The sequence below is a fragment of the Drosophila santomea genome, chromosome X (assembly GCF_016746245.2).
Source record: "Drosophila santomea strain STO CAGO 1482 chromosome X, Prin_Dsan_1.1, whole genome shotgun sequence".
NCBI lineage: Eukaryota > Metazoa > Arthropoda > Insecta > Diptera > Drosophilidae > Drosophila > Drosophila santomea.
Genome location: NC_053021.2, coordinates 15,778,598 through 15,795,295, shown reverse-complemented (window position 1 = coordinate 15,795,295; position 16,698 = coordinate 15,778,598). Strand labels below are relative to the sequence as shown.

General features: G+C 46.0%; 4 protein-coding genes across 6 annotated transcripts; 3 read left to right on the top strand and 1 right to left on the bottom strand.

The window, feature by feature from the left end:
* Positions 1 to 10: 10 nt before the first annotated feature.
* LOC120456474 lies at positions 11 to 12,122 on the bottom strand. 3 transcript variants are annotated; one of them, XM_039643337.2, is made up of 9 exons: positions 11,558 to 12,122; positions 5,826 to 6,546; positions 2,166 to 4,461; positions 1,986 to 2,112; positions 1,284 to 1,924; positions 1,123 to 1,218; positions 928 to 1,062; positions 333 to 856; positions 11 to 270 (listed from the first exon to the last, which is right to left on the bottom strand). In XM_039643337.2, exons 2-9 carry the CDS (start codon positions 6,536 to 6,538, stop codon positions 135 to 137), a joined length of 4,668 nt encoding a protein of 1,555 aa, XP_039499271.1. In that variant the 5' UTR covers positions 6,539 to 6,546; positions 11,558 to 12,122; the 3' UTR covers positions 11 to 134. The 3 variants fall into 3 exon arrangements, with proteins under 3 accessions (XP_039499271.1, XP_039499272.1, XP_039499273.1); XM_039643338.2 differs by having other exon boundaries at positions 5,958 to 6,546; XM_039643339.2 differs by lacking the exons at positions 5,826 to 6,546; positions 11,558 to 12,122 and adding an exon at positions 4,821 to 5,335.
* Positions 6,905 to 7,402, top strand: LOC120456476. Its single transcript, XM_039643340.2, has one exon. The coding sequence runs from the start codon at positions 6,947 to 6,949 to the stop codon at positions 7,286 to 7,288; it is 342 nt and encodes a 113-aa protein (XP_039499274.1). The 5' UTR covers positions 6,905 to 6,946; the 3' UTR covers positions 7,289 to 7,402.
* Positions 12,123 to 12,290: 168 nt separating the features above from the next.
* LOC120456837 (zinc finger C4H2 domain-containing protein) lies at positions 12,291 to 14,056 on the top strand. Its single transcript, XM_039643889.2, has one exon. It carries the CDS (start codon positions 12,584 to 12,586, stop codon positions 13,595 to 13,597), a length of 1,014 nt encoding a protein of 337 aa, XP_039499823.1. The 5' UTR covers positions 12,291 to 12,583; the 3' UTR covers positions 13,598 to 14,056.
* A 205-nt stretch (positions 14,057 to 14,261) lies between these two features.
* On the top strand, positions 14,262 to 16,375 carry LOC120456644 (dnaJ homolog subfamily C member 22). The gene is made up of 2 exons (XM_039643569.2): positions 14,262 to 14,624; positions 15,022 to 16,375. The coding sequence occupies exon 2, from the start codon at positions 15,040 to 15,042 to the stop codon at positions 16,258 to 16,260; it is 1,221 nt and encodes a 406-aa protein (XP_039499503.1). The 5' UTR covers positions 14,262 to 14,624; positions 15,022 to 15,039; the 3' UTR covers positions 16,261 to 16,375.
* Positions 16,376 to 16,698: the final 323 nt, after the last annotated feature.

Here is a 16,698-nt window from a genome sequence, read left to right as displayed (position 1 = left end):
ATTGTCGAAATACTTCGTAAAAAATATCGCTAATCGTATATATGCCTAAGTTTTGCGAATAAATTCAGAATATCTACATAAAAATGCACAAGACGACGTTAAAATCTATGTTTGGCAGCTGGGAGAGGGCACTTTTACTTGATGATGATCTCCGCCGGCGGCAAGATGTTGTCCCTGTACAAGCAGTACCAGATGCTGGAGTACCAAATGGTTCGGTCCACCCACTCGCTGCCCGCCAGGACATGACCAATGAATGGTGCATCGCGCGATCTGTTAAATAGGATGGATGATATTAAACTATTTCATTGCAGTCGCAGATGATGATGACCCACCTCATGATCTGCGCCTGCGTACGCTCCACAAAGGTGATAGCCCAACTCCAGGGAAAGTCGCGCTTGCGCTCGCATCCCAGGTACGCCGTGCTGCTCTGCAGAAAGATCTCCCGCACAATGGTCGTTTTGTCGTTCTTGTCCTTCTTGGACACCACAATCTTTCCATCCCGCAGTTCGCACTGAAGCGTTTTAAAGGTTTTCGTTCTGGAGTCCGCAAATCGCAGCTCCTTGCCGGGCGTTACGGTGGCCAGATTTTTCACCGCTCTTTGGATCTCGCACAGCATCTCAACTGGACGAACCACCAGGTAGTTGTGCTTGCGATCCTCCTCCGGCCAATAGGACCAATTCAGAATCACATCGAACACCTTGGTATCATGGTGAAGCGGACGCTCTAAGCTGTCGTTCAGGATCACCTCGTACAGGGTCAACTGGTGGGTGGGCAGCTGCATCTTGGCGGAGTATTCGCGACACAGCTCGTAGGCGGTCTTTGTGGGCGATATGGTGGCGTTCACTTGCGTCTTCTCCTGCTCATAAGTCACAAAGTGTTGGTAATAATAAAATATTTTACTGTTAATACGTTTTCAAAATATCGCACCTCAGTTTTGTTTTCAGGATTGGGATTAAGGCTGATCCAGATCTTGATGTCCCCGGACTGCTTCACCGCATCCTTAAGCGTTTCGGCGGCCGCATAATACTTTTGCAGACATGCCAGCATGGCCTGCTCCCGTTTCTACAATAAGTATGATCTCAAATCATATTTTAAATGTATATTTATTTTCAGTTAACTCACAATTTCATCGGCACTGCAGGGGAAAAGATTTTTGTAGAGCACTACTAGATCGCTGAGCACATCCGCCTCCTTTTGCGAGTAGATTAGCTCGTCGCTCTGTGGATTAAAATATAAAAAAAAAATTAATTTAAATTGACAATGCTAGTGCTCCTAGTGCTTACCTTCTTGGCCAGCAGCGTGGGACCCCAGATCATGGTTAGATTTTGAACACTCATCTTGTTCTTGGACTGCTGCGAACTGATGAAGACCAGATGACCCACAATGCGGCGCAGTGTCTCGCGCTCGATGGCGGATAGTCGGCCAAGTAGCTCCCGATAGATGGGAATCTTTTCGGTGGCCACCGCCAGCTCCGTGACGAAGACAAAGCTGTCCGTCAGCTTGCCGAGCAATCGTTCGGGTAGATCGCGCATAAAGCGCTTGAGGACATTGGCCACATCGTGCTCATTGTATTCATTTCGGGTGATCTCCACATTGAAGGCGTCCGCACGGAAGGCGCTCATAAGCTTGTGCATGGAGTTCTCTGATCCGGACTTGCGGTATATACCCTCTGACATGGAACCGTGGATGTACACAAAGTTGATGCACTTGTCCACAATGACGGGCACATCGTACCGCGTAAGCTGTTGATCGCCCAGCGAAAAGCCATTGTTGTGGGCCACCTCACGGATGATGTGCCTCCAGATCTTAGTCTCGCGGGCTGAACTCATGATCATGTAGACAGCATACGGCGGGCAGTCAATCATCAGCATGGGACCGCTTTCCACGTGCAGATTGTCAATGGACTCGTCGCTCTCCTTCAGAACTGTTTGAAAATATATTGATTTAATGGGATTTTACGGGGATCAGTTCAAGGATCAGCTCACCTATGCAGCGGGCTTTGCGCAGATCCATCTTCTCCACATTGCCGTTGGCCTCGCTTACAAAGATCAAGCGTCGCTGGCTCTTGCGAAGCACCAACCAGGTGCCGCTCCACTCAGAGGTGATAGAGTTCTGCAAATAAATGGCATAAGAATCCCAGGAATCCAGCTAATAAAAGTACTCACCTTCAGATAACACCATCCAGCACGATAGTAGTGGCAAGTGTACTTCACCGGCAGGCTGTTGGTCAAGCTCTCGAGAATCTTTTGCATCCAGACGCCGCGTTCCGACTCCTTGCCAACGCCATACAGATGCGAGACACGCTGTTGCTTTACATTCCCCGACGAGTTGCTGGTCATAAGAAGATTGGGATTGGAGGACATGGTATCTCCCGCTCCATTTCCGTTCTTCGGCTGCGAAGTGGTTATCTCGAAGCAGTAGAAATGGGTGGCCGTGTCCGTGACGCGACTGTTGCTCACGCATTGCAGCGTGGTGATCGTGTCCAGGGGTATCATCTCTCTGGGCGTCTTCATCTCCTGGTCGAGAAACGTCTGGAACTGGCGTTCCCTGAGTATGGCCTTGCGATTCTGCATCTCCTTGAGTATATCCTCCACGACACCGGATGGAAAGCGCACCAGCGGACCCTCGTAGCGGATTAGCAATGGCGATAAGCTCGGTCTGGGCACCATTTGCAGGGCCACCCGTACGTCGGACTGCCGCTGATTTGCTCCCCTGAAGCTGGCCTTTCGTTTCATGGCGTCCATTTTCAGTTTCACATTGGAGATGGCATTGATGGTTTGTCGAAAGCGGGAGCCGATGGTGGAGCGATTCTCCTGACTGCCGGCGGCATCCTTGCTACCTCCAATGGCTTCCAAGTAGGTGGGTGGGCTGTCGCCCTCGATGGGCGGCGTAGTTTTGGAAGCGATGGGTGTTACATCGCAACCTGATGCCTTGTCCGGCACAAACCAGTTGGTGCGGTTCCTTGAGGCACTGGCCAAGTCCACTGGCCCACTTGCCTTATTTGCCGACTGCGGCATTCGGCTGAGATAGGGCTTTGCACGCTCCTCGTCTCTGACCCGCTCCTGATCCGAGTCCAGCATGTTCTCCATGCTATCACTCAGCAGACGGGCATTCTGGTGCACTATCTGCGGCAGCTGGGGCTTCGGTGATGTGGCGGCACTCGTCGTGGGCTCTTCCTCGGAGGTGCACATGCTCACATCGTCCTGCTCCGCCTTAACCGTGCCGTAGGTGTCCTCCTCGAGCAGATGCTCCAGCAGCAGCAACTCATTGCTTTTGTTGGACCTGGCGAGGGTCGAACTCTTGCTGCTGAGCGGGTCGAACTCTTCGATGAGGGCCTGCGGCAGGGGAACCCCGCCCACAGCTCCTTCGGCGGCATCCAGCTCCGAATCCTCGGTGATGCAGGCCAGCTGCTGCTGCTCCGCCACCTGGTTGGGGGTCAGCACATTGCTGCGACTGCTCCCTGCGGTGGCCATTTCAAAAAGCTTGCCATAGGTTGCCTCCTGATTGGCGTACACCGGTTCGGGCGAGGAGCTTGCCTCCTGTTCCTCATCCTCCTCCTCCCCCTCGTTTTCGTCTTCGCCGTAGAACTCCCACGAATCGCTGCGTTCCGGTTTCGGTGTCTTGGTCTCCGCCTCGGCATTCTTGGCGGAGATCAGCAGGGATTCCTCGCGCTCTGCGGCCGCTGCCGCCCGATTGAGTTCCTCCAGTTGGGCGGAGTCGACGGGCGGACGTCGCAGTTCGATGTGTTCGTAGTTCTTACGACGCTTCTGGCGCACCGGCGGCTGCAGTGCATCCAGGCGGAACTGCTCCGGTTGCTGGGAGAGGCGGGGTGGCGGAAAGGCAGGCATGGGCAGTCGTGGCGACTCGTCGCTATTTGAGGAGCTGCTGCTCAGCTGCCGCTGGTTGCGCAACTGCACCAACTGGGCAGCCTCCTGTGCGAGATTCCTGGACATGGGCGAGGCACTGGGCGAGGGACGTGACCGCAGTGCCTCGTCGTAGCTGGGCGGTTTGCCTTGCGTTTTGGGCACCTCGTAGCAGCCGTCGTCCTCCTTTTCCGGATCCGTACGCAGATACTCCTTCTGTTGCAGTTTCGCCTCGTTTTCACGCAGGTCGGAGAGACCGCCGTTTCGGTTCAATGGACTGGAGAACTGTATCGTGCTAAAGACCTCCGTATTGGGCATTGTTTGCCGCCTGTCCAGATCCATTTCACCCGATCCTCCTGGCCTTTCGCCTACTTCCGCCTTGTCCTTATTCCTGCCAAGACTGAAATTGGAGCCGAACCTCTTGCCGGCGTGCTTCAAACTCCGGCTAGCATCCGCTCCGAGGGTGCTGATTGCCTCCGTGGAGCTCTTCAGGTTCCTGTCCAGTCGCTTCTTGGCTCCCTTGGCCTTGACCGTGATCCGCTCGCCGATGGCTTCTCCCAGCAGCTTGGATGTGGTGCCCAGCGATCGGAGCAGGTTACTGCGGGGAGTTCAAGGAACACAATCTATTAGATATTTCGATATTTTGGTACTAAAGACTATTCCATTCCCTTTAGTTAGTTTAGTAGTTAAGATCCAAAAAACATCAAGCTAAATTTGTTAGACCACAAAAAACTTCGTGTTCAGGCGGGGATCATTCCAAAGATTGAATGTGGGCATCCAGAACACCAAGGTAAACCCAAACCGAAACACCGCACTTCATTCGAAGAACACCGAAATAAAGTTCTTTAAGGATTTTTACAATACAATAATAAAATTTAAACTATTTCGAAAGAAGAAAAACCAAAACCTGTTAATTTAACGATATGCCTCACTTTTTTATAAAGTATCTTATAATACCTTATGCAGCTTCTTATACAATTTAGACAGTGCCCGACATTGCCTTTCCTCTTCACGGTTCCCAACCGATTGATCTTGAAAACCATTGTCAACCACACAAAACTCAGATTTCGGTGTGAAAAACGATCTTAAGACTTTCCGCTCTACTATTTTTAAACGATCCCGCTTGTCATTGATCTTGAACAGACGCCAGGCTAATTATAGGCACGAATCCCTTGATGGTTCTATTTTCATTTACGGATGCAGAGGGAAGTGAAGGCGGAAGTGATCTCGTGGAGACATAGCCCGAAATAGGTGGGCATGGAGTTCCGCAGGAAAGTACATAAATCAGAAGGGATGCTATCAAGCTAGGGATATATTTTTGGCCCAATGTGATATGTAAATGATAAGTGAAACAGCTGTCCCTTTAGCAGGAAGCTATCAAACTAAGCGATTCATGCTGGAAGTGTCGCGGTTTAAAATTATTTATCTAAATTCCAAATACTCACAGAAAAAACCCCGCCAACTGCGGTAAACTCTCGATAAGAGATTATTTAGAAAACAAAATTAATGGCTCAATAAACTAGATAACAAACTTAGCAAATTTGTACAGCAATGTCGAAGGAAGAATGTGATTATTTTACGCTGTTTGTTTAGGCTTCAAATGTTTACTGAAATGCAATAATATGTTTCTCTATTGGTGTATAAAAACTTATTGTAACCACAACCGCAAATTAAGAAAACATTTATCAAAGTTAAACTACTAAACATTGTAGAGAAAAAAACATAAAAGTACACATCAAAGATCATAACTGAGAAGATTAATTTTCAAAAATCAAAAGTGTCTGTGCATAAGATTTTAAAAACATTTTGTGCAAACTACAAAATTAAACAAAAATACACCCAAAAATCCGCGTATATATTGTGCATTGTTAGCATCCATTTTAGAGCAAAAGAAAGGGGAGCCCATCGAAAAACTAAGGAAAGTGCAAGACAAAGGGGTAGAAATGATGGTCAATGGTTTACTTGTCGTCGCCATCGTCGCCATCTTGGCTGCCGGAGGACTGTTCTGCGGAGGAGGACTCTGCCTGTGGATGGTTTCCGTTTGGATCCGGATGATCCGACTGCAGAATGGATGAATCGACGGCGTCTACGTACCCGGGTGACTGCGACTTGAACTTGCCGCTGTGGGAGCTCTCGCTGCAGTCCAGTGAGGCGTTGGACGCGTACCGCGATCCTTCCCGATCCTCGTCAGCTTTGCCCGGCGTCTGGACACTGGTGGTGGAGAACTCGCTGCAGATCGAGGCTCGCTGGTCGGGCAGGAAGTTGAGTGGCTTGGGCGGTATTTGTGGCGCCGCTCGCAGAATCCTTAGTGGCACCTCATCTTCGGGTTCCGGTTCGGGATCCTCCGCTGGTGGCAATCGCTGGCGTGGAGCTGGCCTTGGTGTCGCATACACCGGCTCCTGAACATTCTCATTGGCATCCGGCCCGTAGATCGGCTGCTGACTATCGGCGTTATTCTCCTGCAGGATCAACTTGTTTTGTCCACTCGATGGCAGCTTCTTCTCCGCACAATTGCCGTGCAGATTCTCCGCATTGATGTTAAGCTTCTTAATGTTATTGTGGTTGATATTGTTGTTAGTTGTATTGGGTGTCCTGATCTCTATATTCTCGTAGTTGGCGGGACGCAGCTCCGGATAGAGGCGGCGGGGAGCGGGCACAGGACGCTCCTGCTCCATGGTGGAGCCTGCAAAATACAGATGGAAAATTGGGTTAATACAGCTTATTACAAAATATATATATAATACCAAAGTTGGTATGGGCAAAGAGAAAATAAAAACTAGATCTAGATAGCAAATTATCTAGGTAACACGAGTGAATCCGCTCTTATAAGGACCGTAGGTAACCGGGTTATCCCAACAGCCTCCTTGTCACTTATTGACCACCAAAGTTACCTGATTAGGATACCCTAGGGATTTAAGCCCTGTTAGCGGATTTAACCCGTAGAAGATATATTCTTACAGGTAAGCCCTTGGAATTTCAGCAGTTACCTGCCCGACTTACCGCCCAGGTAACCTATTGTACTATATAAATGTCGACTACTGCTTGAAACCTCACACTTCTCACCAGTTAACTGAGCAATCGACATGTCCACGAGTTCTATCTCCGAATTCTATCAATCCTCATTGATTTTCTGGAGCCATCTGATCCACCTACTGCTGCAGTTCATCCAGACCAAGTGCTGGAATCACACCACACAGAAGAAGAAGGAGCAGGAGCAAACGGAACTCAAGGAACCCTGTGCCATCGCAAAAACCATGGACGCCTTTGTGGAGGAGCAGCAGAAGCGGGTGCAACGGAAGGCCCAGGAGTACGCCAAAGTGGAGCTACTGCATCGCCTGCTCGTGCAGCAGCAACTGCAGGAACTGGAGCAGCGGCGACTCATCCGATTGGCTCTGGCCAGAAGGCGACTGGACTACTCCAATTAGACAATTAGACGTGCAATTAGCTCATAATTTATTTAGATTTATAATTTACGCTTAGATTGTGCCCAAGTATTCCCAATTTCCAAGTGGCCACATAATTATGTACATAAGTGCCAGCGAGGCAAATAAAAATATGCAGAGAGTGCGAAAATTAAAGACACGTGTTTGCATTTCCCTACGAGCGACCAACAATATTCGCCTCTTCGATCATTCGATCATTAATTTTTCCCCCCCTCACAAATGCGCTTTCACTTTCCGCTTTCAAAGTCAGCGCTTTTCAGTCGATTATTTATTCAGTTGGATTGAAACAGAGATTTGAATAAACAGCATTCAAACTGCCCAAGTGCAATTATCAGCACATTTTCGACGGCGAGTTTAGAAAGTGTGATAAAAAATAAACAAACGATAAGGGTGTTTTAAATTTAATAACAGCAAAGTGTGCAGCATTTCGGTAGCCCAAATGCCCATTAAGAAGTTATTTTAAGTTAAGCTGAATGCTAAGGTAAGTGGTATGCAATAGTGTCTCAAGTTTTTGCTTTAAAATAATATATAATACATAATAAATGTGCCTTTTGGAGATAATAGTTTAATATGTGATATGAATAACACGTTAGCTATTGCAATTCGATGCAGATAGTTCACATTTCCAACTACGTACTCCTATGCAATGTAACTTTTACAAGTGCGGCATCTGGCATTTGAGCGTTGTTTACTCCATTACTTTGCTCCATTGATGATCCTAATTTCTGGTGCCCACCCATTGTTTCGCTGCACTTCCATTGCAGTTCCCTGAACTTTTCAACTCTCGACAGCGCCCAAAGTGGACCAGACCAGAGCAGACCCTATCAGATCGGAGCGGATCAGATCGTATAGTTTGGCATGGGATTGCACAGAGTGGACCATCTGGGGATCCCGGGAATTGCTGTCGTTGTCGCTTAAGTGGTCGCCCCACTTCAAATGGGAGTTCTCCTCCACTCCTCCACTCCACCAATAGTCCACATCCCTTAGCCTCGATGGTTTTGTTTATAAGCGTTTAAAGTTTAAACGAACTCATTGTTGCGCTTATTGTCGCCGGCGCACTTCTCCTCACTTCTCTTGTTTATTTTTTTGTTTTGCATATTGCGCCGGATAAGTTGAATGAATGAACTTGATGGATGGCATGACTCACATTAGAACGGACCCTATATGTTTTCCGGGAATATCAGCTAGAACTACTACTACGCCGCCATTCGTGTCTTCTCCTCGATGATTAATCGAATATCGAATTTTACGCTCTCACACGACGGGCAATAAATGGATATACTCGACTCGTATAGTGAGCGAGTGCTGACCAAGTGAATCAATTGTTTTGCCGCACACAATCACGAATACGAATCCACATTCAATTGCCCAATTCTGTGACCATGTGGACTAAGTACAGTGCGTTTCATAGCATTAATGCACTCTGATTTTGTATAAAAGGATTATTTGTACATGAAATTAGAACTCCTTTTAAACTGAGTTTTGTTTTATGTCTTTGCAATAGAGATCCTAACACTCTTCTCCTAACGAACTAGAAAGTGCTCTAACTATTGGTGTTTAGCTATTTGTTTTCCAATTATTGTCCCCATAAATATGACCGAAATGTGTCATACTTTCGTGTGGTGAGATACTCGCGAATTGTACCCAGTGCATATAGCTCGTATAGTATAAAACACACTCTATATACACGTTTTGTCCAGATATCGTTCGTATTTATAGTGGTTGGGAAAAAAGAGCGATAAGAATGACAAGCCACCCAAGAGTGATAATTATATATGGTTGTATGTATGTAGCACTGAGTGCCAGTTTACATCATGAATGACCGGCGATAGATGGACGTCTGGAAGTCCTCGGATTTATATGCTAAAGCTGATAGGCAAATCGAAACTCTTGATTCATCAATGGCAGCAATGAGCAATATCGATATGCACTATTGAATGAGAAACTAAAAGTCCCGATACTATTTTCTTTAATGGATATTTTCGTTTGGAAAATAGCCATAAATCCATTTTAAAGCCAACTTTGATATATATATTGATATATCACATTTCGCTGCCGCACGTTGCTCCATTATTTGGCGCAATTATACGATCTAATAGGGCTTACTTCCGTTGCGATATTATTTGGCCAAACAAAAAAAGGAAATATTTTTAAATATATACAACGTATATTTGGAATATGAAAACGGGTGAATTTAATACACATTTAAACATATAAAGGCTTGCATGCAAATAAAGTAATGAATTCATGCGCATTTGCAATTGGATAGTCATTTATTCGCATGAATCACTTGCGTTCTCCCTTTACGTTTTTATGCTTTTCTTCTTTTGTTGCATTGTTATTTTGCTAATTACAGCAGTTTCCATGGACCAAGTGCAATGGCTTTGTGATAGTGCACTGAGCAAAATAACTGAACATTGGTCATTTAGTTGGGATTCTGTTCTACTATTTTCAGAGTCTTCTTAGTTTGTTCCGAAAATATTGTTATAATCGAAGTGGCAATTGTTGCTGAAGATAAAGAACAGATATATAGAATGATATTTTCACCGTGTATCTCTATACGTATTCTCTGATTCACGAACTGCGTTTGAGCTTTGTTTTTGTTTATGTTTATAAGCGCGATAAGCGCTGCGACAGTAAAAATAAGCTGAGTTAACTGTTTGTCCCTCATTCCCCGGGATCGTATTCATGGTGCAAAAAGTATAAATATTTAAAAAAAAAATGGAAAAAAAACTGGAGGAAATGGGCACAGATAGTTCCACACTCGAGTTAACGCTTCCATGGCCCCAATTATATAAGACCAGGCAGCGCGAAGAATCGGAGAATCACGGGGGGCAGTGTGGGGTTAAGCGATCTCGCGACTTGCGACGCGGTTTCCAAGTTGTTTGACAGCATTTTTTGTCGTATGTAAGTTGCCATCGATTTGTGATTTGATTTACACACGGCGAAAAGAGAAGCCAGGTAGACAGAGAAGAACCCACCAAACGATCGTTAGAGGGTAGAGGAAATCCCAGACACTTGACTACTGATTACCTGGACTATCACGAGGGGAATACTAAGCGTGGAGCCATTCCGTTCATCTGTAACTGTGTATATACATATATCTGTCACTGTGTATAGGTAGAATCTTTAGGTGCACCTATTGAAGGGTTAAAGATTTATGGTCATTTACCATATTGTTTTGACAAATACAAACGCAGACTTACATGAGTTCCATTTTTAGGCAAGAAAAAGCAATTAAAATAGGTAAGCTATGGTATTTCTGAAGAAATGGGAGAAGATTACAGCTCTTGTTATTTAATATAGATATATTATAAAATTATTAAGCTGCTTTTCCTTTTTAATAATCATATTGTTTACGAATCGGATACATACATATGTACATATTTGTATTAAGAAGTAAAAATCCAATTATTTGTCAACTCACGGGTTTGCTGTATTTCATTTATTTTATAACCTAATAATAACTAAGAGATCTTGAGAGGTATTTATTTAGTTATCCCAACTTTCCAACTTTTCCCCTGGATTGATCGATTATTTGGTTATTGATTCTGCTGCGAAAGTCAAAGGGAAACCCGAATCCAATCGGAGAATGTGTGTCGACTGTCTTAATATGTTTATAATTGACTTAATTGCCAAACAATTAAGAACAGCAACAAAATGTGTCAAACGTGTGAAGGGGAGAGGGGAGAGCGGCGGAAAGAGATGGAGCGGAGAAGCTCCACAGGTGACACCTGTCCCGCTCACACAGTCCAGCGGCAAATGGGAGCGATAAGCAGTTAGAAGCGAAATATATGTGTGTCAAAAATGATCATAATTGCAAATGCGTTCAAAGCAATAGTGGTCTTATAAATTTAGGCAAAATTATATTTATATTTCTTAAATTTGCATATAAACAAGTTAACTTCATATGTTTACATAGTTGCCAAAACACTCTACTAAGCTAATAACTTATTACAAAATATATATCTACTAACGGAGTATTTAGAAACGTATAAATGGGAGCTGAATGTTATTAATATTGCCGTAATATATGAAATATTTCATTTATTTTTAATATAACTGTTATTTGGCACACAGCTGTCTTAAAAAATTATCAGCCCACCAACACAGACAAACGGCCCGCATATGTACACGGATTGATTAGGACGCATTGGAGAGAGAAGAGACAATTGAAAATCGAAGCCCGCAGAAAAAGAGATCGCGAAGAAACGGCGGCTTTCAAATAAGAAGCATTAAAATCGCTTTTACCTTTCGCTTTTTCCTTGTTCAAAATTCGTATGCAGCTTTTGCGTGGTCAACTTAACTTCGTTTTATATTCACAACATACACACACACACAGAGCTCAACAATAAAAAACGAAAACAAAGAGTGAGGGAGAGAGCGGTGGGCGAAAAGCAAAGTATCTGGTAAATTGCTAAACCGATTTCCCACACATATTGATATTGCACTGATATTTTACGGCCGCCAATTGTTGACACATTTTCACAAACATTTCGCCCCAGTTTGCACCGCTTTATATTATTTATTTATTTATTATTCTTGCGGAATGAATCACTTGCGGAATGTCTCACACACACATGCGCACAGGTACGCATTGTTTGCATCCGTCTCGCTCTCTCTCTAGCGATCGTTGCTGCTGGCTTCGGCAGAGAACAACAACTATTTGCCCAACAAAAGTTGACAATTCGCGGATGGAAAAGTCATGACCAGAACAAGATTCTTTGTTTTGTCCCCAAAGCCCGCTTTCCGAACCGGATTTTCCGATCCGAACGATCTGCGCCCGATCGAAAAATACAAATGCATAATGTAATATAACGGGCGCGCCCAGTGTGGCCGTTCGCTGAAAGACAGAATTTGCCTGGGTAAAAGTTGTAATAGTTATTATCAGTATATTCCGGCACCGCCAGCTATCGATAGAAAATAATCGGCTGGTCGTGATGAATAAAGAAAAATGTTTTCACAACCTGGTAACACTGCATTGTATACCAGAAAAAAAAATGGTATTAGCATTAGCAGCGAAAAAACCAAATAAATAAAGAAAAAATCAATTAAAAGTGCGCCGTTCCAAAGGACTAACACAAAAGACTCGATCAACAATATCAGATGCTTGAGAATCAGTCGGAAAACCCGACACCCAACCGTTAGGCTAGTGAAAAAGTGCAAAATAAACATTCGCCCAGGGGAGGGGGCCATTCAGAAAACAGTCAAGAGTCTTCCGAAAATACTCATATTACTCCAGAACTAGAATACCACACGGATCGTTTTGGATCTGCAATGGCCACCAGCGAGATCTCGAGCTCCAATGAGCGCCACTACTACGCCAAACTGGAGGCCATCAAGGACATCAGGGACAAGACGCTGTCGCTGGAGAAGCTCAAGGTGCGGATTATTAAGGAGGTGAAGCTGAGCGATGATGAGGAGAAATGCCTGGAGGAGTATCGCAAGGAGATGGAGCACCTGCTCGAGGAGAAGATGTCGCACGTGGAGGAGCTGCGCCAGATCCATGCGGACATCAACGACATGGAGAACATTATCAAGCAGACGAAGGAGAACCAGACGCGCTCCTTCGACATGGCCAACCGGGTGTACGAGGAATACCTGGCCCTCAAGTACCAGATCGATCACATGCGCCGTGACTATCTCGGACTAAGTCCGCTGCGGGATCTTCACGAGGAGGAGGGCAGTCCCATTTCGAAGGATCGCTTCCAGACCAACTTCCTTAAGGTGGCCGCCCAATCAGCGGCAGCAGCAGCTGCTGCAGCAGCGGCGGCGGCCTCGGTTAATCAGACCTCGTCGCTGGCCCGTCCGCATGCCCGGCATCCCCTGATGCCGGAGGCCACGGTGACCGCGCTGCCATCTGGCGGCGGACAGGGCGGCGTTGGTGGTGGCGGCGCTGCAGGCGGTGGTGGAGGATCCGTGGGCGGCGGAGGTGCCGGTGGCGGCAATCCTGGACACGCCTTCATGCCACCCGCCCCGCCGGGAGCAGGCAGTGCTGCTGCCGCCGCCGCTGCGGCAGCCGCTGCAGTGCGTCTGGGCAAGGGCGATTTCTCAGCACCACCGCCACCGCCGCCGCCCAGCAATCGACTGCAGCAGTCGCCATCGATCGGCATCGGCCACCATCCCTCGTTTCGCTCCGACTTCAATGTGAATCTCCGCCAGCAGCCGCCACCGATGAAGTCCTGTCTGTCCTGCCACCAGCAGATCCACCGGAACGCGCCCATCTGTCCACTCTGCAAGGCCAAGTCGCGCTCCCGCAATCCCAAGAAGCCCAAGAAGAAGAACAACTAAACGGCCACCGCTCAAGACCAGCAACTACACTCATCTTAAGTCCGGAGCTGGTTCCGGAAAGTTAGCACTAAAACGAATGTGTTTTTTTTTATGCCTCATCTATTTATTAATCCCAATGGAAAGTATTACAACACCACAAGGCGGTGTGCTCATGATTGTTTTGAGAAGTTTTGCAAGAACGTAAAGTACTGTACTGAGCAAAACATTAATATTTTATACCTTATTGGTGTATTTGAAAGTCTCTGGAGAAAATATTCATGACGCACCAGCCATTAACAAATTCTCATAACAATTTTAGTTGGTAAAGCCAATGAATTTGATTTTTATTTTTACTATAATTACTATAAGTGTATTTTAAAAACTCAAATAACGTGTCAAATTATCGAGAACGAAAATTCTTTTTATACATGTAAGCCATGCAAAATATGCAACTATGCCATATTTAAGCAGCAAAAAAAAACACGAAAATCAATAAAAATATTTCATTTTTAAATGCGTTCTTTTAGTTCCTTAGTTGTTAACTAAAAAGTTGGAGTGTACATAGACGTATTTACATTTTACATTACCTTACATTATCCGTGAACTAAAAAGTATTTGAAATATACAGCGTACTAAAATTCAGATCAATGGTATTTTTGCGTGTCCCCGGATTTGGTCACACCCAACTTAAGCCGAGCAACAAGTTCGGTTTTTTTATTTAACTTTTAATCCGGCCCGCAAAACAACAAATTCGTATTTGCTGCGCTGAGTTTCGTTGTTTCAGTGGTTGTCTTAGTAAAAAGTAGCAACAACCACTTTAAATTGAACGCATCAGTGCACTTGTTTTTTTTGGTAATTTTTCTTCCTGTGGATCAGTTTGTGGTTTTTGTTCTTGTTGTCGCTGCGTGCGTAGAATTTGTGAAAAGAGAAAGTTCTGCGCCGCCTTTTCTCCGCCTCTCTTTCCCCCAATTCTTCCACACAGTCGTGGCCAAGAAGTTGCGCCTGCGCAGCGACAATTTCACAAGAAATCGAGGTCGATCGCGAGTTGGTAAGTGTCTTTCACGGAAAGTGGCCCAAAAGCTGATACTTAAAGCCAATAACTAAAATAATAATTATAAATTATATCCCTGGAAACTCTTAGCTGTTTGAAGTCTTCATAAGAGATGTCGTTATGCTTTAGTTTGAGCAACTAAATGTTTGACATACAAAGAGCTGATCTTTAATCAGACAAAGGTGGAACATCTAAAAATATTGTAGTCAATAATATTCAAAAGTATTAAATCACAAGAGTTTAACACGGTGAATATCAGATTACACATAGACGATTGTTAATCGTACCACTATTTTATACATATTTATAAAAGAAACATTTATGTTGAATTTTGCTGTTTTCAAAAGTTTTTCACATCATATAATATTAAATGTTTTGCCCCCTTTCCTTGCAGTAATCCGCTTGGAACACCATGGGCACCAAGCAGACCGTATCTCCGGTGGCCGGAAAGAATAAGACCACCGATTCGCCCAGCGGATCTCCATCGAAGCTCAAGTCCAATGGCCAGGTGCAGGGGAAGGCCAAAAACAAGGAGGTTAATGCTCTGCCGCCACAGAAATCGGTGGTCATAGCCTATCTATGCTGGCTTTTCGGCGGAATCTTTGGACTGCATCATCTGTACCTGCATCGCGATCGACACGCTTTCATTTGGTGGTGCACCCTGGGTGGCTACATGGGCATTGGCTGGATGGGCGAGCTCTTCCTGATCCCCGAGTATGTGCGGGATGCCAACGAGGATCCCAAGTTCGTCAAGATGTTTGTGGCCAAGCTGCAGGCGTATCCGAAACCGCCGTATTCCTCGAAGAGATTCGTCGGCCAGGTGATGATCGGCCACCTGTTCGGTCAGGTGTGTTCCATGGCCATTCCAGAGACCCTGGTCGGCGGCTGGGATCTGAGCTTCCTACACTGGGCGATACCGCTGGTCGTTTCCCTGGGCGTTTGGATTGTGGGCAACATTGGCCGGGAGCAGGGTGTCTGGTGGCACTGCCTGGCGACCGCCTATCTGGCGTATCCGGCGAGGTATCTGATATACGACGAGACCTACTCTCTGCTGTTCACTGGCCTCGTGGCGGCACTGACCTTTGACGGCTTGTCCAAGCAGTGGCGAAGGACGCCGCCACGAAGGGGAAGCCCCGGTGAGAGGACCTTCAAGCTGACCACCGCCGTGATCATCTACTGCGCCTTCTGGGGCAGCTTCCTGTACTTCAACGGCACCATTTCGGACGAGGACGGCGGCGAGGTGCCCATCCACGAGGCCATCCATAACTTCTTGGCCTCCGCGTGGTGGACAGATCTGAAGCAAGCCCTGCAGGACACCTATAACTATGCGCAGCATCACGGCTGGTACGAGACCTGGAAGGAGGTGTTCGAAAGCATGGACGTGGATGGCGAACGCAATTCATACAAGGTCTTGGGCGTAAGTGCCACCGCCTCGCAGGCCGAGATCACCGCTGCGTACAGGAAGCTCTCCAAGGAGTACCATCCCGACAAGGTCAAGGACGAGGGCTTGCGGGCCCAGGCCCACCAGCGCTTCATCGAAATCCAGCAGGCGTACAGTGTGCTCAGCAAGATCAAGTCCAACCGGCGGCGCAAGAACAAGCAGTACCAGGAGGAGGAGGCCATCGTCCTTTGAGCGCAGCTCTTCTCCATCTAGTCTAAGTATATATAGCGCCTAGGAAATAAGATTCTTCACATGCGATTACTTACAAAAATAGTACCTAAAGTGCTGCTAAAGCACATATGGCGAATTCTTTAAATGTTATTCAAATTTAACTAATGCTTATCAGTTGTATTTGTTTACACATGTATTTATTACCATAAATCAGCGTTGTTTGTTGTCAAGACAGCGTTTAAAAATATTAAAGCACCCCAAAAATTGTTCGAAAACACCAAAAACTATTTATAAATATCATTGTACTGGGTATCTATAGGTCGGTTAAATCGACTGGACTGTGCGCAACTTCCATGCGACTAGAAAAAATAGAAAATTAGCTGCGCTTACGTGTCGGCCGTTAAGAAAATGCCCTTAACTAATTAACGCGTGAACGGCAAAATATTACCAAATCACGCT